This window comes from Vulpes vulpes, unplaced genomic scaffold (genome assembly GCF_048418805.1).
Source record: "Vulpes vulpes isolate BD-2025 unplaced genomic scaffold, VulVul3 Bu000000684, whole genome shotgun sequence".
Classification (NCBI taxonomy): Eukaryota; Metazoa; Chordata; class Mammalia; order Carnivora; family Canidae; genus Vulpes; species Vulpes vulpes.
In genome coordinates, this window is record NW_027325695.1 from 119,411 (window position 1) to 143,006 (window position 23,596).

The 23,596-nt window shown below is 36.9% G+C and overlaps 1 protein-coding gene across 1 annotated transcript in view; it reads left to right on the top strand.

Annotated features, from left to right (window-relative positions):
• LOC140596661 (low-density lipoprotein receptor-related protein 1B-like) overlaps window positions 1-23,596 on the top strand; it is an 83,460-nt gene that overhangs the window by 28,165 nt on the left and 31,699 nt on the right. Inside the window, exons 2-3 of the mRNA XM_072745169.1 lie at window positions 14,768-14,897; window positions 15,763-15,876. Coding sequence (XP_072601270.1) covers window positions 14,768-14,897; window positions 15,763-15,876 — 244 coding nt within the window. The remainder of the gene's footprint in view (window positions 1-14,767; window positions 14,898-15,762; window positions 15,877-23,596) is intronic.

Consider the following 23,596-nt stretch of genomic DNA (forward strand, 5'->3'; position numbering starts at 1 on the left):
ATGATTTCCTCCAAAAGTATTAAATCTTTACTAGAGAATGAGTACCAAGCAAGGTCACAATATTACATGAGATTTTAATTACGTATGCCATCATTCTTTTATTAGCTAAATGAGAAAAATCAGAAATTACTCAGGGCCAACTCAACGCAATAGAATACACCAACCAATGCACAGAAAACAATTCTTCTCACTTCTACAGTGTCTACTTTGTGCTTCTTGAGAGAATCAAGTCCCTAACACCCAAGAAAATTCCATTTAAAACCTTTCTCCTCATGCCACTGCCAATTACTGAGTAATGAGGAGAGAAACAGGGACAATTTCTTTGCAGAAAGATGCAACTGAGGTGAGTAAAAGACCAAGATTCAGGAGGATGTCATGGGAAGCTATTGGCTGCTCTCACATAGGTACGTACCACTTCCCAGAATCAAAGTGTATAGAGTACTGCCAGGGGAAAAGGGCCCTGAACCCAGCTACTTCTGAGCCATGAAGGAAAAAAGGGAAACAGAGGAGAAACACACATAAGAGCAGGTGTGATTGGTGTTTTGTTACTAAACAAACTGTTCTTTAGTGATTATAGGTGAGCAAGTGATTCATTTTTTCCAGCCTTGCACTTGTATTAACTAGAACCCTAATTTATCCATGAAACTGAAGTATGTCTTAATTACTTGCCTTCAAAGCTTAGGCCCATTTAAAATAAGCTTATTTCTTTTTCCATTGTCAGCTTGCCCAGAGCCGCCTAGTCTACAGTTCTCCTGCCCAGCACTCACCACTTCTGATCATTTCGGAGAGCAGAGGCAAGCAAGTAGTCTTACAGGCAGCTTCCAGAGAGATCCATCTGTTCATAACGCTGCACACTAGCCCACAAAACACCTCCCAGCCTTGTGTCCACTGCAAGGACAGGAGAACACCACGACCTGAACACATATATAGCCCGTGCCACAGGCTCCTTTTCAATATTTAAATTCTTCTTTAGCCAAAGCTTTGGATCTTCCCAGGCCCTAGTCCACTGTCCCCGCAGTGATTTGCATGGCTGTCCATTTAAAGAGTATCCCCATGTGTGCTGCAATGCCTGAAAGTACTGTTCTCGGCCTTGTAAATTAGGGCACCTACAATCGCGTTGTGTGACATTTTGGACATCTCACTTGGAGATAGCTAGAAAGCTTTTTCCTTGCTCCAACCTCTAACTCTCTGAGCATACTCAGTTGGGGACCCCCTGGAGAAAAGACAAAGCTGCCAATGCAGCCAACCCCATGAGACCAATATGGTAGCAACCAACAAGACGGCTCTCCAACAGGGGGAGGAACCTGAGTGGTCTCTGCACGTTCCTAACACTTTTTCCTAAGCACACTAAGTTTCTCTCTCATATCCTATCCTTAAGGTAACGTGTGGCCATCCTGATGGCCCCAGCTTTGCTTCCAATGACATGGCTTCTAAATGTGCCCTATACTCAGGTTCTACTGAGTCTTGTTCCCTTCTCACAAAAGCACTCTTATTCACATTGTTACCATTGTTGTTGGTACAGAAACACACATACTTCTATAGGAGATGAACTGGAGGAGCCTGATAATCAAATAAACAGCATCCTTGTGCAGGAAAGCGAAGTGCCAGCAAAACCAAGTCCTAATATCGCAGACATATGTCCCATAAACCAAAGTACACTCACGAGCGAGTCACGCGACCAATATGTTAGCATGGGCAAGGTATTATGCATTGGGATGGGGTCAGTAAGAACTGCTAGCAGAAAATAACAGGGAAGGTTAGTAAAAGAGGTGCCCAAGGACAGAATAACAGACACACTAGGAGAGGTCGCCAAAATCCCAAATACACCAAAGGGAAATCAATGCTGGAAAACCAGAGACGACGAGCAGGTGAGATTACAAATGCAGGTGCTTCTACCCTGACTGGAGCTAGTGAGATTTTTCCAGTGGAAGAAGCCAGAATGACAGAAGGAGAAAACCTCATCAGATTTATACCATGTCCACGCTTTGAGGAACTGCAGAATGAATAACTAGGAAAACAGAAATCTCTTCAAGTATTTTTTTTTTACGAGGGAAATTTAATATAGAAAATTGGTTACTCAGGTGATGGTGGAGCAGAAAGCCTAACAGGATAGTGAGGTAATCCAACGATCGGCAAGAGCTGGAAGCTGCTACCTCCCCAAGGCTGAAGAGACAATAGCAGGAGGTTATGTCTCTGGAGTCCATGGGCCAAGGTCACTTGTGAGCAACTAGAACCAGAGCCAGTCTGTCAAGCATGAGTGATGCTACAGGAAGAAGGATTCCCACTGCCAAGGATGCCACACAAAGCTCAAGGAAAGAAAAAAAAATACCCTGGCTTTGCTCTTCTCCATTTCCTCTCTTCCCAGTGTCTCCCCTCCCACAGGCTGAACACACCAAGCCAGCTGACTCAGAGATCTGGGAGAGCAGCCTGAAGGGGTGAGCCCCATCCAACACAGAGGAAGAGGGGTGGGCAAGGAAGGCTAGAAGAAAAGCAGAGAAACTCTGGTACAAGGAAGATGAGTTACAGTGAGATTTAATAAACAAGCTTCTTTTGCAACAGACATACTTCTAAAAGGTTTGCTTCCTGCCATACAAGGCGCCAGTAATCAAGTGGTCACCCAGTAATAAAGTAGGAGCTATACCACGGCCTATTGACCTTCCTGCCATGTTAGGTGGCCCCTGATGCCACTCTGTGGAATCCCAGAGTTAGAAGGAGATTAGGGAATTTATTCTATAATATCCTTTTGTCAATAAGAAGGAAGCCAGGACTAGTCCAAACAAGTTAATTTATTTTCAAAATTTTCAAATGAAAAAAAAAAAAACCTCTAATATTTAAAAGTAAAAAATAGGGGATCCTTGGGTGGCGCAGCGGTTTGGCACCTGCCTTTGGCCCAGGGCGCGATCCTGGAGACCCGGGATCGGATCCCACGTCGGGCTCCCGGTGCATGGAGCCTGCTTCTCCCTCTGCCTGTGTCTCTGCCTCTCTCTCTCTCTCTCTCTCTCTCTCTCTGTGACTATCATAAAAATAAATAAATAAATAAATAAATAAATAAATAAATAAAATAAAATAAAAGTAAAAAATATCCTAAGCATTGAATAGAAAAAAAAAACTTGTATACACATGTGCATGTTGCAAATGATACAAGTAAAATCAGGAAAATCTGAATAAGACTGATGGACTCTATCAACCAATATCCTAGTTATAATATTTTGCTATAGGTCTGGAAGATATTATCACCGGGGGGGGGGGGGGGATGGGTAGAGTGTACACAGAATCTCTCTGTGTTACCTCCCACAGTTCCGTCAGAATCTAGAATGATCTCCAAGTAAACAGTTTATTTTTTTTAAATTTTTTTTTATTTATTTATGATAGTCACACAGAGAGAGAGAGGGGCAGAGACACAGGCAGAGGGAGAAGCAGGCCCCATGCACCGGGAGCCCGACGTGGGATCCGATCCCGGGTCTCCAGGATCGCGCCCCGGGCCAAAGGCAGGCGCCAAACCGCTGCACCACCCAGGGATCCCAGTAAACAGTTTAATTAAAAAAATATTATGTGCATTATAGCCTCAATTAATAAGGCTGCTTCCCTTCCATTGTGTTTCACGCATAGTGTCTCCAGCTCCGTATGCTCACATGCCCAGTATTTCCACTGCCCTGACTCTGTTCTGTTAAGCAAGGCCCAGTGATCTCTTTGCTGACCCATTCTACTTCTTATAATTCAGTCGTCTCCTTGTCATTGGCTCAATGCTACTTTTGCAGAAATACGATGGTGTCGGGTAGCTCTTGTTTGATTATTCAGCCTTTGCATTTCTGACTACAGGCAGAGCCAGAGTGTTAGAATTTACATATGGGACAATTAGAAGACTGCCTAATCTTATTTCATATCATCTAACAAGCTTTAACCTGTTCATTTCATGATTAAGCATTTAATTCAAAACAGCTCTCTTTATGGATTTATTCTTTCCTCCTCTCACCCTCTGTACCCTTTGATCTCCTTTGGGAGCTGGTGGCCTAAGAACCAGCAGGAGAAACTGCAAAGAAAAGCCTGGCATTTTGACAGAGCAAGAGAAAAGAACCAGCCCCACCCCCAGCTACCACTCATTCACTTAGCTAAACTACAGGCTATCAGAGAAGCCAGGGAAACAATAGACATAAGTACATGCTAGGTCTTCCAGAAACCGATGGTGGATGAAAATCACCTCTTAGTAAAGAGTACGGGGGAAAATCACTATTCATCGCAAAATGGACATGCGTCACAGGCATCTCTGTAACTCTCCTGGCTCTGTAAGTCCACAAATCCTTCCTGTAAAATATAACTTTCTTCCTTTAATGATCTAGTAGTGAATTATTTATATTCTCCAATTTATCTTCCTGTCTTCTTTTATTTATTCCCAGACTTGTGCTACTTTAACTCTAGAAAGCCTGACTAAGGTTACAGGCAAGGCACAGGAGTCTCTGTCCTTCAAGGGTGCTAAGCCTAACGCAAGGAGCAGGACCATGGTGCACAGCAGAGCAATGAAATCTCATTTTTGGAAAGGCAGCCAGCTAGGTGACCACACACTACAGGCCTCCGTGTTGTGCTGACTTTCCAGACAGCTTTCCATCAAAATCCATCTTGCATCCCCACAGTTGCTACCTTCACTTTGGTAGGCATCATTGCTTGCCCGGGCAATGCCACCTCCTCGCTGCTCTCCTTGCTCCTGACTCTTCCTCCATCAATCCACTCACCACACACCTGCCAGCATGACCTTCCCAAGATGAAAATCAAAAATGACAATGCCTACATCTCAATCCTTCAGTAGCCCTCTATCGTGATGACCAGGTGGAGACCAGATTTCCAAATATGCCTCGTTATAAAAACCACTGGGGGCATTAATAAAAAATAAAATTAAATAAAATAGTTTCTTCTGTGTCTTACGTTGGTTTCCTCCAGAAATAGACCTTCAGCCATCATTTAAGTGTAAATTATTATTTAGAAGGGGGTCCGAGGAAGCACTGGTAGACAAGAGAAGCCTACAAAGCACAGGTATCTAGCAGATTGATGTTATGGGTAACTGAGGCTCCGTTTCACCAGGGAATTTGGGGACATAGCGTAGAACATGTATCAGCCAGTACACTGGAGAGTCCAAGATGCTAGTGTTATTACCTCCAGCTCCCTTCTATCATTGGCTGAGGTCCACTCATGAGGCCATTAACTGCCTTACCAAACTGCCCTACATGTGGGAGAGAAAGCCTTCAGGCAGCAAACAGGACGTACTTGCAGAAGAATTCTGTAGACATATACTGGACAGTGAGCCATTGAGCAAATATGTATATGTATATGTATAAAACTGACCAAGTCTGCTCCCAAAGGCCATGTCCCTGAAGACAGTGGTCTGGGGTGGGAACCAGGGAATTAGCAGCATAGCAAGCATTTCATGGGATCATGCTGAGGCATGTTGCGAAACACTGACTAACACCATTAATCTCAAAAGCTTTTCTGGGTTCTACTAGGTCCTCCATTGTCTGCTGTTCTGTTCTCCAGACCTACTAACTCTTCTGCAGAGTCACCCTTAAATCAAAGTTGTACACTTCCCCGCAAGTGGCATATTCTCTTCCATGAGCAGGAACTGTGCCTTAAGAATCTTTGCCATCCCCAGGGCCAAATACTGTACCAGTCATATAGAAAATGCTCAATAAATAATTTATTGTTAAAGAAATAATCCTGAAAGAAAATAGGATGATATTATTTAAGTGCTCCCTGGACAAAACTACCTACTCCATGTATCAAAATAATAGGTACAAGTCTACTAGTGAAATTAAACAAATATATTTGAGTACCTAATGTATGCAAGACATTCAAAAATCTTTCCAGGAAAGTATACACCTTAACGCCTTTTTTGCCCCCATAAGGGAGTCCTTTAATACAGATGGGCAAACAAGGTTGGGACACGATTCGGTCCTGGGCCAAGAAATGTGGTAGCTCCCTGTCCCCAGCCAGGTTGGATATGGGAGAGGCATTTTTTTAAAAAAAAAACATGGCAGGACTAACTCTTCACTTTCACAGAAAAAGAGAACACAGGGAAGCAGTCTGCTGGAGCTCTGCTGATATGAAACTATTAATTAAGCTCTACAAAAGAGATAAACAGCTAGGTAGTGGTGGAAAGGTGAAGGATGTTTAAGACTAATTGGAAGCATGTTAAGCTATACCTACCTTGTGATTCTTCCAGAGTTGTCCCTAGAGACGCTATCACTCCACCTACTTCACAAAGATGGAGCAGGATAAAGAAGAAAGTCTCATTTCGATGCCATTGAACTCTTGGGATTTATGACTTCTTCCAGTCATCAAAAATTTGGTACCTGGGATCTAGGTGGTAACTCTGGGCCCTACCCCTTAACTGCAGAAGATTTGCTGTGGTTTTTATGCTACTAAAGGTACTCTCTTACAAACGAGGCCAAAGCAGAGGTCTAGCCACTCATAGTCACTGAACACCTCATCCATGACTTTTTTTTCCCACCGTTTGGGATGTTAACCACAGCCCCTTGGCCACATTCCAGTCTGGATAATTACGTTGGGGCTAGCAAACTTCACCCTCCAGCTCCAACTAAATAAAGTATTCCTTTGGACTAGCTGCCATAACCTTTGTTCTGCTGCTGTGGGCTATTAAAGAGCTATTCTGTACTTAGGATGGCTGTATTTGTGAAAAATCAATACCCCTGGTATAACTTCCTGCACTGACAAGAAGTATATTCCACAATATCTCACTGGCTAAGTTATTTTTTTTAATATAGTGCCAGAAACAATTAGAAAACTATAGTAATTTCTTCTCCATCTTCTCAACTTTTACTATTCATACAGATAGAGATTGAAATGTTTGCAGCATTATATAAAGAAGGAGGGCAGGTGCATATTCCACAAAATACACACTGAATGTCTGACGCCACATGCCAGGCTCTATTGTAGGTACTGTGTATTGTTGTAAGGGCCGTGGGCTATGTTCTCAGCGTAATTGGGGAATTTTCCAAAGGGAATAATTCAATTTAATTCTTCCTATGCTACTGCATTTCTGAACATCTGAATCTACTTTATGTAATATATCAGCATTACCATGCACAGAGCTCCCAATAAAAACACTATTTTTGTCCACTTTTAAAAGGACCTACAGGACTGGGGCACCACAGTATCCACCCTTGATTTTGGCTCAGATCATCATCTCAGGGTCATGAGATTGAGCCAGGGATTAGCTCCATACTGGGCACAGAACCTGTTTGGGATTCTCTCCCCTCTTCTGATTCTCCCACCACTCCCAATCACTCACTCTTGCTCTCCCTCAAAAAAAAAAAAAAAAAGGTCTACAGGACCTTAAACTCAATGTGTATGTAGGTTTATGTGGAAGGATAGGTCTGTCTAAGAATCAGAAAATATGCTTTCTTGGCTAGCTTGGCGGGGAACAAATGGGATGCTGCTTAGATATATACTTATTTATTTGCTTGGTTTTTAGATATCATCCTACTTGTGTGGGTGAGAGTTTACAGGTTATAATAGCAGAAACAAACGTGGGGAAATTGAAAACATAAATATCTCTTATTTAAAGGTTCTCTTTACTAAATGAAAAAAGCATAAATCCAGTCTTTTAGTATTCTATTACAAGGATGAAAACAACAAAAGGGGAAAAAAGCATTGTGTATTTGCACATTCACATACACATATATTACCTTATACATGAAGAAAGGACAGGGAAGTTAAATATCAAAATACCAGTGGTTTAAATTAAATGGATGAACAATAGAATATTTCACATTACACCTTCCAAAGAGAAATGGTTCAGAAAATTTTTTTAAAATAGTAACAACCTTAAAATTCAGATTAATCCTAGAGGATCCAAAGCAAGTACTTTCTCTGGACAATCTATAATACTGTGGAAAATGGTTTTAAAAATCAGTGAAGTTCACTTGAAATCTGCCAAGTTATTATTCTGCTTGGAAATCCTCCTAGCTAGAACAAGTTAATAGCAGGCTTCTAAAACTAGGTTAAACATGCTGTAAATCAATTTATTCCCCCCTACAAATCTGTTAAAGTGTATGCTTTTCTGGTGAAAATGGTTCTTCAATGGTACTTAATACTGTCACTTTATTGTTTCTCCAACCAGTCCACTTCAAGTTTTTCTAAGTTGTTACATTAAAGTTAAATGCCTATCTTTGACATAAATAATAAACAATGAAATCCACATTGCTTAAAATACCATAAGGAACCTCAAAAATGTATCACACAGGCAATATATTTCCTAAGTATAGAATAAATGTTTAATAAAGCATATGTGATCCAAGTTTGCCAACCAATAATTTATTCAGTATCATTTCACCGAGTTAAGAAACAATCAGCACCATTACCATCTCTCACAGAGAGATGACTAGTCTTCCACCAACACGCTTCAGGTAGCACCTTTGGCAAGACGGCTTTGATAAAACACTGAAATGAATATTATGCAGAGACACAGTCTGTCCCATGTACTTCAAAGAGTCCAAATGACTACACCCACAGTATGTCTACCACATTGCAGACAGAAGACTGGAACGGGTGATAAATAAGCTTTAATGTTTAAACTCTTGCTGGTATACAAGCTGACCAACACAATCTTCAATCTCACCCCTGTTTAAAATTCATAGAGAAAAAAATAAAATTCATAGAGAATAATAGATCATTAAAGATTGTTGAAAGGTGTAAATAATTTCCAAAGCAAGGGACAGCGCTTCTGGAGCAGGAGGTGGGAGTCACAGGACTCTATAGATTGAAGACAAAATACATGAAATACAATGCCCCTAACACCATAATCCACCCTGGTGTCAATACCAAATCTTTACTCCCAAATCTTACTGTATTTTCTAAGTATCTTTACTAGCATAAAAATATTTTTTATAAATTTTATGTAACTAAAGAACAAGAAAAATTCTAGGGAGGAAATAGGGAAAAAATTCCTAAGTGTGACCCAAAGGAAGAGATTCTGGAGATGGCTCAGCCACCAGGGTCAAGCCACGTCACCTCACTGTGCCTGAGTGTCCCATAAAAATAAAGAGGCCAGAACATGAATCTCTAATTCCCTGCCAGCAGTAAAATCCAGCTATCTATTTAGGTATCATAGAGAACTTGAGTTCTTGTAAAATCCTAAGAGCACCTGACCGCAGCAGAAAAAGTGCTTACGGTGTTTAATGACTACAAAGGGAAGAATGAGGAGGGTCTAAACAATCCTCCCAATCTTGCATTTTTCAGTTTATACTAGGCTTAAGAGGGCAATTGAAATTAGATGCTTCATTTCATCCCACAATAACAATATAATTCTTATGACAATAAAAATTTTAAATACTCTTTTTAAAAACATCCCAAAAAAAGAAACAGCTTCACCTAACTCAAATGAAACTTAGATCTGTCTCACTTGGAGGGTTTCAATGCTTGAGCTACAGTATGGGTATCAGGATGTGGAAGCAGCTGTCACCGCTTTGTTTTTCATTCACAGTAGGTGGTTGCCAAGCAACAAAATACTATTGTCTGTTTCCATGATCTATTGGCCAATTCTACTGGTGATAATGCTTTCTACAGTTTAAAACAGGGCCACCTTTTGGATGAGAAGAAATGAGAAAAAATTTTCAGAATGACAGTAACATATATATATATAAATAAATACACTGAATGTACCCCCAAAATCATGTGTATACATATATAGCTGTGTGTGGATACACATACATATATTTTGCATATATGCATATGTTATGTGTGACTATATATACAGTCTTATTCTCCCTAGCTCAAAACCCATCTAAATTTGAAAGGCTAAGAACTAGAATCTAAATCCCTTGAAGGTAAATCAAGGCATGACCTAGGGATATGAAAACATAGTAGGAATTATTTTTCAACAATAGCAATAACTTCCAATTTACCAGATGTATCAAATCTGTCCCTTGAATAGAAAGTCCCACAGTCAGAGAGCAATTCTACCACTATTAAAAAATAATAGTAAATGTAAAGACTTTACTATCTAACTACTTCGGAATTACCTAACATATTTAACATGCTATATGACTTACCATGTGCTACCACTGTGTACAAAGAAAATAATTGAAATGGGAAAATTCTGTTGTTGTTTACACCCAAGAATCTTAAAATGCATTCATTTTTTTAAAAAAATAATTGAATTGTTCTCCGTGGAATAGCCTCCTGTGATTCCCACTTTGTTTTGATAGGGTCCCTGGGGAATAACAGTCATGCTATGTTGCTCTTGCATATTTCCCTAGCTTGCAAATAAAATAACACACAGTGTACTCAATATAAAGTTGTCAACATTAACTTGCATCAGTTGCTGTTTGTTTTGCATTGACAAGGCTTCTAAAGATAAGAATTACAATATTCTTAGATGTACAGACACAACATCAAAACAGCCTGAAGGAATTAAAGCTTGAAAATGCCAGAGGCAATCACGTTCTGAAATGAAGAGAAATCAGTATCATTTATGCATACATATATATTTCTGCAAAGGACCTAAATAACGCCAGAACAATCTCTGGATTTTATGCAATGCTCATCCGTCTTCTTTCACAATATTTCAAAAGCACTTTGCCTTAACTATTTAGCGCATCCCTCTAAAGGAACTTTTAAAAATTCACTTTTTGGAATTCATTGCCACTTGCAAATCTATATACCACAGCACACCGGAATAAGCAAAAGCCCCGTTACGCGGGTTGACATTATTACACTCTTATTATAAAGTCTCGTCTCAAAAGGACCTTTTTTTATCCTAGAATTCTATAGAGTGACCATTGCATCTTTGTTTTGTCTTATTTTGGTTTGATTACAGATCAAATTCAGTTCATTTCAAGTAAATTAACTTATTCAACTCCTACTATGTACTACTGGAGAACATGAAAATTCATCACATAATCATGTAATATGTAATTATATGATCAGATCATTCGCTGTATAGACTATTCCTAATAATAAGCAAGAAATAGTGAAATGTAACATACCTTCAAAAAGCTATATGCAATAGCCCTAAATTAGAATAGCTCAGGCTTTTAAATGTCTCATTATTTTTCTGTTACAAAATGAGCCTGTGGGGGAGAAGCAAAAGACCTGTCTACTGGAATACATTTTGATCTTCCAGGTTTTATCTGACTTTAAGTATTATGGTCCAAAATAAGTAGATGGAATAATGTTCCCTAGGAGGCAACTACAATATAAACGTCGAAGTTAGACTTTGGTTACGTTGCCTTTTGCCCTTTGACTTCAAGATCAAGTGAATGGAAAACAGCATCGCAGCTACAGGGTAATGCCATTCGGATTCCTGTCGCGAAACAAGTTGATGCCACTGAGGTTAGAGTTCAGTCCTTACTCTGAACTTCTTTTAAAAACCTTTTAAAAGAAGGGCTTATGAAGCACTGGACTCCATCACTTGTCTTGCTTAGGAGTATAATAAATGAGAATATGAGATAGAGAAGCATGCTGTAAAGTGTTCATGCCATGGCTTCCACTGAGACAGCTCTGTGAGGATGCCAGCCCTGAATTATGTTGCTCTGCCAAACAAGGCCCAATAAAATTTTATTACAGACAGCATCAACATTTTTTATTTTTTATTTACTCTCATTTTAGAATTTACTCTAAATATGATTTGTATTATCATTATGAATGACATTTACTCAAACCCTCAAATTGGGTCATTTGAAAGTACATTATTTTTTAAGTAAAGTAATTGAAAATATGACTAATTATAAATATGTGCCTTTGATAAGTATATAAAAGCAAATGCATTTTCATGTAAACTACCAAAATCATATTTGCTCATTAAGCTCGTCACTTCTTTGTGATGAAACTTTAGCAAGACAGAACTTTGTTTCCATTAGTGAACGAACATACATTTTTCTCTACGTCCAATACACCATATCAGAAATGCACTGTAGTCTCTTGCTTGCAACTCCATTCCATTCATACAGGAAATACTAGACTATCATCTAAGACAGGCTAAAAACTGCAATTGCCTTCCCAGTTTTCCTTAGGAAAGCTCATGTAGAGACAGACACCCTATTTCCATTACAAGGGGAAGTTCCATATGAAGAAGAGTGAGACTCTGGGCTTTCAGTACTGCCTGCTTACAGAGAAAATTAGCTTCATCCAGAAACACCAGAACCTCATAATCTGAGCATGCCACGAAGATCCAACACTGTGATTTTGGACTCTTAAAGGATCCTTTTGGGAAAGAATATGTCAGATGGATAAATAAGAACAGTTGTTAGCAAAATGAGTAGATAGAGGAAGTTTAAAAATAGACGTATAATACTTGATCAAATAGGCTAGATACATAAAAGTGAACAAAGTGTGATAATACAAACAAGACTCTGCGTATTCTGAAACAAATGAAGACAAACTTGTCTTCATTTCTATGATATTTTTCATCTTAGCATTAAATGACATTTACACTATGTTAGAATTTCTGTCTCATAGGTAAATAACTTACACTAAAACAAAAAACACAACTGAATTACAGTAAATCTTTACTTAAATATGAAAATTCAAGCCTCCACTATACTTGTGATTACAAATAGTCAGGTGTGTTTCTAATGCACAGTCTATGAGCTGTCAACTAGAATAGATACTCTGTCAAGTATAATAAATATAATCTTTAAAAATGGAGCTAATTGTATATTTTTCTCCTTTGTGGAAATCCAAGTAAGTATTGATGAAGAAAGACTTGATCATAATTTTGAATAGCCTAAATAATACCTTTTCAATTCTTTGTGTGTAATGGACAACTGGTAATTAACTTTTGGAAAGAGATATATCACAAACTGTGTGTGTGTGTGTGTGTGTGTGTGTGTGTGACATGCCTCCAAGAAATGAAATTATGAATAAAACTTGCATTAAAACATGGGCTGAACTCTTTGAAGCATTATAATGATTTGAGTAATTTGTATTTCACATTTGAAATATATACAAATGTCTGTCTTCAATTTAGGATGCAAATAAAACTATTAGAAGGAGAAAGAGACAATATCTTTTATAACTCCTGAAAGCAGGAGATAAAAGCAATGAATACTTAGAATTTTTTCTTTCTGTTAAAAGCTGGTATTTGGTGTATAGTTATCTTTTTTGTAGGAAATCCTTTAATATAAAATGAGCTATGTTTTCTCTCTGGCGTTGTCCTTTTCATAGAACAAGAAACTGTAACTTTCTGCTCTTTGATTTTTAAGGAGGCTGAGATGGGGGACAAGGAAATACAGATCCATTTAACATATCAGACACCAATACCATTAAATGTATACTTGTCTCACTTTGTATCCATATTCAATGCCTCTAGATTTAAGGTATTCTTTGCTAAATCTTAGGAACTTTTAACTACTGCTTCCTTCTTCATGTTTGGCTCTACATTCACATATCTCCATTTTAGAGTGTGTACATAGTTGACTCATTGCTTCTGTTCATCTTGAAAAGAAATGTGATTTTTAAAATCTAGGCTCTTAAAAAATACCTTTAAATTAAACATCTGGAAAAAAGATAAGCCATTTTGTGTTTTTTTTCAGCAGCCTCACCACCTACATGAGGTGAAATAAACATTCACGGAATGAATTAATTAGGATCGCTAACTGATCATTTTAGGCATCTAACCGATCATTGGGAATTACCCTGTGATGGATGTAACGCAATAGATGTCCATCACGGAGAGGATCAAAGTGATCAGTGATATTGCAACCTGATTTACATGTCAAGCTTATATCCAGATTTATGGTGACACCACTGATTGCTTCATGACACCTAGTGCAACATGATCTCATAATCAGAATAGTGGCATGATCTGTTGTAATTCTGCTTTGAGCCAAGGCTTATATGATTCTATCACCCTATTTCTCATACAAGAGATCTCTTGCTAATTTAGAATGTGGATGTACTTTTGTCTTTTCCCCCAATAATTTCCAATGTCCAATCTAATATTATTCATTTATACCAAAATATAACATGGCAAGTAAGAAATTTCTGTATTTTCCCATTAATGTCATGCTTGGTTTTTTTTTCCATAGCAATAGCCATAGTGTTTATTCTTATCTCAGACATGTAATGTGCTGTGAATTAAAATAGTTTATAATTTTCCCAAGAAAGCCTAACTCATTACCTTGTTGCCATCCTACATATTGTTCCTATAACACAACACTACTGTTTATTTTTTCAATGAAATTACCATGATTTTTGTGTGTGTTAGAATAAAAAAATTGACATTAATTACAATACATAATCAAAGAGAAACAGTGGGATAAAATGACTATCAGATAATCCTATATTTTCTTACAAAACCTGGAATCTGAAACTCCTAACAGTTTTTTTGGACCAGATTTTACAGTTTACGAGAAATAGCTGAAGCATTTGCTTCCAGAATATTTGATCATGTGATTTATAATTCACACCAATGTCACCAAACCCTAGTTATATGAAAAGGGAATAAATGAATGCTAACGTCTCCCTGTAGTGTAAGTGATTGACATTAGAGCATATTTTTTCACACATATATATAGCTATATTAAAATTTTATATTAAGCAAATGGGTTGAAAATTTGAAAATTACTAAAAGAAAACATTTGTCTTTCATCATTTTGTTAAAAAAAAAAAAAAAAAAAAAAACAACTTTGCCTCCAGGAAGTCTGTCTTTCTGAAAACTTACTTTTAGCCAGGCCTCCATTACTCCTCTATGATGAATATTCTCATCTGCAGAGAGTTTATGTCAGCTTTCAACAATAATGATGCCAGTAACAATGAGATTTCTTTTTTCTTTGTTGCTGCAGCTGCACTAATGGAAAGATTGCCTCTAGCTGTCAGTTATGTGATGGCTACTGTTACAATGGTGGCACATGCCAGCTGGACCCTGAGACAAATGTACCTGTGTGTCTGTGAGTATTGTATAATGTTGTGGGCACTTTGTGGAATGACTTTGTATGTACATGGAATCCCTCCTCTATTGTTCTCCATTTTATTTGGTGGTGGAGGGAGTGATCCATTTTAAGTGAATGTTTCATGGACATCTCTGATCAAGTATTGTCCCTCAGTGGCTCGTGTGCTGCAAAATCTCCTCCTTTATCAATTTGCGAGTGATTTCATAAGGAAGAGCTCATTCAATTATTAGCATCATACACATTAAAGACATTCACAGATCTTTGAAGTTGGAAATGCCAGGGAAAATTATTCTAATTTCATTGACCTTATTCAGATATGGGAAACCCAGGCATAATCATATTTGTGAACACTTGGTACTTACATCCATTCTTTTCAAAAGAACTTGAGGTATCTTTTCAAATGTATAATGCTATTTGATGTGTGTATCAGGTTTAGAGTGTTATATTATGTAAGCCTATTAAGCCCCTGTCTCCTTTGGAATTCATGAAGTTGAATCTGGGTTTTTAAACATTTGGAAAGTATTGGAGATTCTCTGCTTGTGAGAAAATCTATAATTTAATATTCTTCCCTCTGTCCATAATGGACAACTGGAAATAAAACCATTCCACTTACGTGGTTTCTATTTTGAGTTTTCTTTGATCACCGCTGCACTAGAAGGATGACGTCTACCTCTGATCCACATCCACGTTCTGTCCCCACCTTGTCAGAGCAGCATGTGATAAGTGTGAATGAGAGAGAAATGAGCGTACTTTACAAAGTTTTATTCATATGTTACTATCTCTGTATGAAATAAATTTGAAACATATTTAGAAAAAAAAAGTCAGACGCTTTATTTAGCTGTATTTTACTGAAATTCTGCAGATGCTCTGTGGGGTTTAAAAGTCAGCGCTGTGACCAGAAAGAGAACCCTTGTGATCACTACTGTCAGAATGAGGGGATTTGCACTTTAACTGCGTTTAATGAGCCGAGATGCAAGTAGGTTTAACCTTCCACTTTACCACTGCGCTTCGTGTGACATCATTTCAGGCCACAGTTCATTGGTTTAAATCATGAACATCCACATGCATTTCACAGTGTATACTTAATCTCGGGGCTCATCTGTGTCACACACACTTAACCTTTGCTTCGCTCACCGACAAGTGTATGCACCACAGTCAGCTAGAGAGTCTAGAAATATAACAGAGGGAATGAAAAAGCTCATGGAACTGTCTAATAAAAATACATTTCCTAGAATAGTCGCATTTAATTAGGGAAGTACAGAAGCGGGGTTTTTAGACCCTATTGCTATAGTCTATATTATATTTGGAATAGTGGCTTCTTTTCAGTAACTGACTTTTCATTTCAAGTGCTGATGAAATAATAATACATTCTTTTGTTTCCCAAATGTTCACCGAGAACACTCTTACTTTAACCAGAAAGACTTCTTTATAGAAGAAATAGGTACATGGTAAAAATTTTGTTTCCTAATAGTTTAAATCTTTCTCTCCTAATTCAACTAATTTGTCCATCCATGTCAAATAAACTTATTTGCTCTGAGAAATTTCAGGGACCACCTTTGGGGTAACTATCAATGTTTATCATGATGGAAGTTATTTCTGCATTTTGCTTTTGAGCTTTAGAGATGGATCATATGTGACATCCCCCTTTATATCCCATGTCATAAACAGAGACCATGACTGGCGCCTCATACTAACCCCATGATGGTGTCACAGTATACTTAGTAATGGTCTTGAAGCACAATTGTATTGAAATTCAGATGTTTCATTATCAAAACTCTACAGTTTTGTTCACAAACGAACTATTTTTTTTATTTAAAAATGTCATTCTTTAGATAATTGTCCAAAAAAATATGAGAAGTGATTAAACTAATTAAACAGGGAAAAATTGGTATTCCTTCTTTTTTTCTAGAAGATATTTGAATATGTCAAACCAATATTCCTACATAAACTACATCCAAAAATAACACTTTAAGTATTAGTCTACAAAGTGTATGTAAACTGATCTTTTAAGGCATTGACTTTTCAGTTCATACTCAGGTTTGCACCTGTGTAAGTGAAGACAGAGGAGACTCTTCAGTTCTACCTCAACATGGCTCCACCCTAAATTTCTTCAGCCATTCAGCAAATATTTATTGACTCTGAGAGTATGCTAAATCCTAGACAAGTGAAGATGAATGGAATTTAACCCCCAGCATCAAGGAGCTCATTAATTAATGGGGTGAAAATTCATACACAACTAATTAACTTATAATAATATAAGTGTGAACACAGGTAAAAAAGAGAGGGCAGTGAAGTCTTAGCAGGGCAAGTGATTTGTTCAGAATGGGAAATGGAAGCTTAACAGAAAAGGCAATCTTTTGTGGTTTATGTAGTTCATGATACTAAGTGAGGTTGGGAAGACCATTCTGCAAAGAAAGAATAGCATAAGCGAAGACATGGATGTGAAACTTAATGGCTTATTTGGGGAACTGTGAGTGGTTGTGTATAGCTAGAATGAAGGGTGACTGTAGTTGGGAGGGGGAGGGGCACAAAGACACAAAACTGAAAAGATAAATTAGAATCTTATTTATGCCAAAGTTAGGGGATTGCATAGGATCCTGAAATGAATGATCAGCCAAAGAGATTTGAGGCAGAGGCTTGAGATGAAGGAGTTGGCTTTTGAAGGTGATGCTCATTGATGTGTGTGGGAGAGCCTTGAGACCAGCTGCAAGGGCCCTACCTGATAAGGTTTGGCATGACTTCATGAGAAAAGTGATGGGCACGTGAACCTGGGCAGTGCAATTGGAGGAAAGAAGAGCAAGGGCAAGAGATTAGTGGATATTTCAGAGTTATTAAGTCCAGAGTGATTGTTAGCCAAACATTGATCTAGGTACCCATGTTACTTCATTTTCAGGACACCGGTAATGCCTATTCTGGGGCCCAGTCTTCATTAATCTTGTCCCTCTTCATTATGTCCAGGCAAAGTACACATAACATTTCAGACCCACCCTCTTCCTTCCTTCCCATAAATAGGTGTAGGACTATGCCTGCCCACAGAATGCCCCTGTATCCCCAGAATCCATTTTTCATAGGCATAGCAGCCCACAAAAATGTTCTCCACTTTTGACTCTTACCAAGTATCATCAGAGGCACCTGGCCTTATAAGATGATAATCAGCCTGTTTTTTAAACTCAGCGAGGAAAAATACATTAATTGGAAAGATTTAGAAGAAAATTATTTTACTTTTGCATATGTTAGTCTCTATGTGCATTTGGTTTTATGGGAATTTTGTCCATGCCTTTGTTTTTTACAACCTAAAATGTATTCTGATGGTAGCAGTAATTCTTACTGAATCCCTCAAATATCTTAAGCTATAAAAAGAAGCATAGAGGAGAGAATGACATTCTGCTGTCATTCATTCATTCATTCATTCATTCATTTGCCAAATGTTTATTGATAACCTATAATGAAAGAGACCCTATGTAAATTCGGAAAGATAATTAATAAGAGCTAAAGCTGACTTAGCAAATACTTTCTGTCAAGCACTATGTTAGGCACTTTATATATTTTATGTAAAGTTAGAATATTATGCTGTTATTATTATCATCATCATCATCATCATGTAATTGTTATCCTCATTTCACAGACTATAACACTGAGGTTACATACTAAGAACGAATGGGACTCAAACAACATTTCTTTGATTCTGAAGTTCATGCCCCGGTTATAACTCTTACACTGTACTACTCTCCTTATGCTATACTAATTCCAACATGGTTTTTACTTTTGAAGAACTTAAAATTTATTTTAGTAGATGAATGGGTTTAAAAAACTTAAAATTCCATTTGGCAATTGTTATAATAGTGAAGTGGGTGATGTGAATTAAGGAGGGCACTTGTCATGAGCACTGGGCATTCTGTGTAAGTAATGAATCACTGAATTCTAGACCTAAAGCTAATATTACACTATACCTTAACTAACTGGAATTTAAATAAACATTTGAGACAAACTTAAGAAACAAAAAAAGAAATAAGACCAAAGTGTTGTGGGAAAACATCTCAATAGAGATCAATTAATGATGATTAGTTGGAGAGAGGAAAACTTCATAGATGAAGTGATAGTTTCACAGTAAAAAAAAAAAAGTATAGTATTTGTACAGATGGGGAATGACTAAAAATCTTTTTTTAAGGAGATAGAGAATATATTTGAAAGTAAGGTGATGATTGCTGAGAACAGAATTTAGCCTATGTGGCAAAATAGGAAGAGAGAAGACTAGAGGGAGATATTGGGGCCTCTTGATGAGGTGCATTTTATGCCATGACATGAGAGTGGGTTTGTAGAAAGAGGAATAGAGGATTAAGGTTGGAATCTAGAAAAGACTACTGTTTGATACTATATTATAAAGGAATCAACAAAAGTAAATGAGAAAAATAGAAATTGGAGGAAACTTGTCAAAGTAGATTATTTCAATTCAAAGGAGTAGAGAGTATGAAAGAATATGAAAGAAAGAAAGAAAGAAAGAAAGAAAGAAAGAAAGAAAGAAAAGAAAGAAGAAAGAAAGAAAGAAAGAAAGAAAGAAAGAAAGAAAGAAAGAAAGAAAAGAAAAAGTCCAGACAGTTTAAGGAGGATACGAAATTATAAATGGTTTATTGGATTTTGCCATTGGATGGCCATTAAGGGAGATGTTTTGAAAATTCTATATGACAGCAGAATATTAAGCCCTTGGGATATCTTCCTAATAGTCAATTATCCTTATGAGGGGAGCTTTTTGGAAATACAGATTTCAGCCTCAGATATCAATTGGTAGTGGACACGTATTTTTAATGAAAAGCTAGTGTGTACTATTTCATCTAAAAGCCTTACAGGAAAAAAAAAAAAAAAAAAGCCTTACAGGAAACAAAAAAATGCTTTAAAAGATAAGATATGGGGATCCCTGGGTGGCGCAGCAGTTTGGCGCCTGCCTTTGGCCCAGGGCGCGATCCTGGAGACCCGGGATCGAATCCCACGTCGGGCTCCCGGTGCATGGAGCCTGCTTCTCCCTCCGCCTGTGTCTCTGCGTCTCTCTCTCTCTCTGTGACTATCATAAATAAATAAATAAAAAATTAAAAAAAAATTTAAAAGATAAGATATAGTGCTTGCTTAAGTTTTGTTGGTAGTACATTTTTTTTTTTTCATAGACTGGAAAACTATTTGAATGTGCAGGACTTAATACACATTTGGAAAGTCTATAAAGCATTCAGATCTATGAAGGTGACAGATTTTTTTCCACATAGAAATTTTATTACTGTAGCCTTCAAGTTAAGAAATAGATTTGTTCTTTGAAAGCCTTCACTTTTGTCTCTTGATGGACATTTTCACTTATTACTACATATGGAGGAAAAAGGAAACTCCACAGAAAATCCTAGAGAAAAATAAAACATAGGATTTTCTATGCTTATTTTGAGAGAGTTTTGATATTTTTAAAGTAAGTGATATTGCTTAGGTTAAAACCAAATTTAAAAGAATCTAATGTGTGCTATCTTGACAATATTTTGGCTGTTATATGTTTTTTGTTGTGAGGTTTAAAAATCAATACTGTGAAGAACTATTCAACTCAGTATCAAGTTAACTGTGTATTCCTACTTCTAAGATAACTTGCAAGGGTCAGACTTTCATTTATATGGGATTTAACTTTCTTTAAAACATTCACAGCATTATCTCCCAGCAATATTTACAGTACATTTCCTCTTCCAATAATAAAATCACGTTTGTAGCTACCCTACTTCTCCTATCACTACTAGCATACTTACACACACACACACACACACACACACACATAGCCTTGTCACATTACCGCAGGACCATTCCACTCTTAGATGTTCTGCTCAAACAGCTCATTGAATTGAAATGCTTCTCCTTTTTTCCATTTACCTCTTATTATCCTAATAGTCTCAACTCAGATACCCTTTGTATGTGGCACAAGGAAAGTGAATAGTAAATCTTAACTGACTCGGGCTTAGCTAAATTTCTCAGAAGAAAAGAATCAAAATTTAATGAGGAAAGTATTTTATAATATGTAATATATATTTGTATATTATATGTTATATATATTTATATATAATAACTACATATATCACATTAGTCAGACATAGAACCACGAGGATGTGTGTGTGTGTGTGTGTGTGCGCGCGCGTAGGGAGAGAATGAGAGAGAAAACCAGGAAAGTCATTGGTGTAATTCAGTCCAAATCCAAAGGTCTGAGAAACAAGGTAGTTGATAGGATAAGTCCCAGTATAAGTCCACTATTGTTTTTGGTTTCTGTTCATTCAGTTTCTTAACACAAATATACACTTGCAGCTTATTAGATACTAAAATGAGATCACATGATAGACATTCTTTTATGTTTACTTTGCAATGCATTCTGAACACCATTCCTGTCAGCATATATAATTAGATGCTTTTATTCTTAAGTGGTTGCCCAGTGTTCCATTGTCTGCATTTTCCCTACTTTATATAATTAACCATGTATCATTCAGTTATTAGGTGTGCGGTTTTATTCTTGTGTTCTTGTGTTAACTTTTTCCCCCCAAAGATACAAACATGTATCTAAATATGTTTGTAATTTCTCATTAGTTTTCTAAGACTAACACCCAGAAATGGAAATATTAGGTCCAAATGTATCGAATATATGAATGACACTAGCTATGATTTTGGGCAAGTGACTAATGTCTTTTTGTGTCACATTTTCCTTATCTGTAAAGTGATAAGTTTGGGCTAACCATTCACTTATAAGTCTATGAGGCATAATATATTTAAATCTGAGTCCCATTTGAAGTTTTGCTTTCAACCTGATTTAAAATTTGGTTGGAGTCACAACCACAGATACAAATTCTCCCCAAACCCCTCTAAAACATCTAAGAAGACACTGAGAAAACAAAATGTCCATTAGCAGCAACACTAAGAATAATAGAAAATCTGTTCATACTATGCAGTAACTGAAGAATTAATCATAAAATTTGTGGTTCATGATTAAATATTTTTATTCAGTATTTCTCTATGGTTTCGTAATTTATTTTTCTGACACTTTAAAATAATATGCCAAGGTTTAGCTAAGTGTATGAGTAGTCTCTTTACACTTAAGCTCAAAAGATAATAGTTCTTTTCACTTATTTCTTATTATAACCCCTAGTCTAGTATATAAGTCTATAAGAACTAGAATCTTAGGTGTCGGTTCCCTTGATTGTTTCATATTTTGCCCTCTTAGAGAGAACAAAAATACTGTCAATCTTCTCTTCCTATAGCCATTCCTCAACAAGTATTTATTGAGCACCTACTATAAGCCAGACAATATCCTAGGCACCAAAGAGTTAATCCGTGAACAAAACACAAAAATATTTGACCTGTGTAGCTTAAAGGCTAATGGTTATCCCTTATTGGAGAATTTGGGTAATATTTACTTTTTAAAAATAGTCTTCTGTATAATATATACTTTTTTAAAAAGAGAAGAAAAAAGGTAGTTTTTAAACTTATTTGTGTCATCTGAAAAAAGAGAACCAAAAAGATCTAACTCTGATAGTGCATGGCTTCTGAAATCCTATCAATTCAGGCACTGACTGTTTTGAAAATGGCAGAGCTCCAAGACATTTCTTATAATATATATTATTGCTTCTTGCCCATGGCAAGAACCATTCTCCATTTGGTCAAAAACAAGATAGTGATGTTAGTTTTTATGTTTTACTTCTTCATTTCAAACAAAAGCTAAAAATAACGTACTATGAGCATTTCCCCCCAATCTATTACCTTTTCTTTTTTTTTTTCCCCCTTTTTGGTTTAGTTAGATTTTTATGGGTATCTGGTTTTTTTGTTCATATTTTTTAGGAAAAAATGGTTTCCAAAGAAATTATCTCCTTTCTTTGATCATTCGTGAGAGTATGTGTGTGTGCTTCCATTTTTCATACTCCACTATGATATTCCATATTTTATGGCTAGAATTGACCTCTCATCTGTGTGTGGCCTTTGGACATGGAACATATTTCTATGAAATTGGCTTGGGAATGTTGCCTGTTGTACACTCTATGGCTTCTTTAAATTTATATGTCTGTTTCTCTCTGGAAGATTGTAAATTCCTTCAAGTAAGAAGTTGTGTCTGATTTATCTATTTTGCCCTAATAGCTAGCATATGTTCTGCACATAGTATGTTCTTAGCTAATGTTGCTAAAAAATAATTTCTTGGTGCCTATATTGTATTGTGAGATCTGACAGCCTATGATATGATCATCTTTCTGTCATCATTATAATACCACATCCTACTTTGTTATTAAGTTTTCAAAACTACAAGAGTCAGGAAAAAAACAGAAAAGTGATTGATCTTATCATGATTTGTTATTCTCTTTCTCACCTTTATGATACCATCTAACGCTACCCTGAGGTGTTTCCTGAGTGTTCTGGAATCCAGGTTAAATAGCTCTCTGTAAAGATCTAAGTAGGTTTAATTCAACATCTTAACTTATTAGAAGAACATAATTTTATTTGTTTTTGTTGTCTCTTCTCCTTGCTTTTTGTTTGTTTATTGTTTTTGGTCTGGGAATCTCTATCAAAAATAGACAGGGAAGAAGGGGAAAGTAAGATATAGCCCCTGCCCTTGAGGGCCTGTGAGTCTATTTGAAGAAAAAGATGAGGGAAGAAGGAACATGCCAGGGGCTCTGGGGATTTGAGTAATGTAAATAAATAATGCTTAT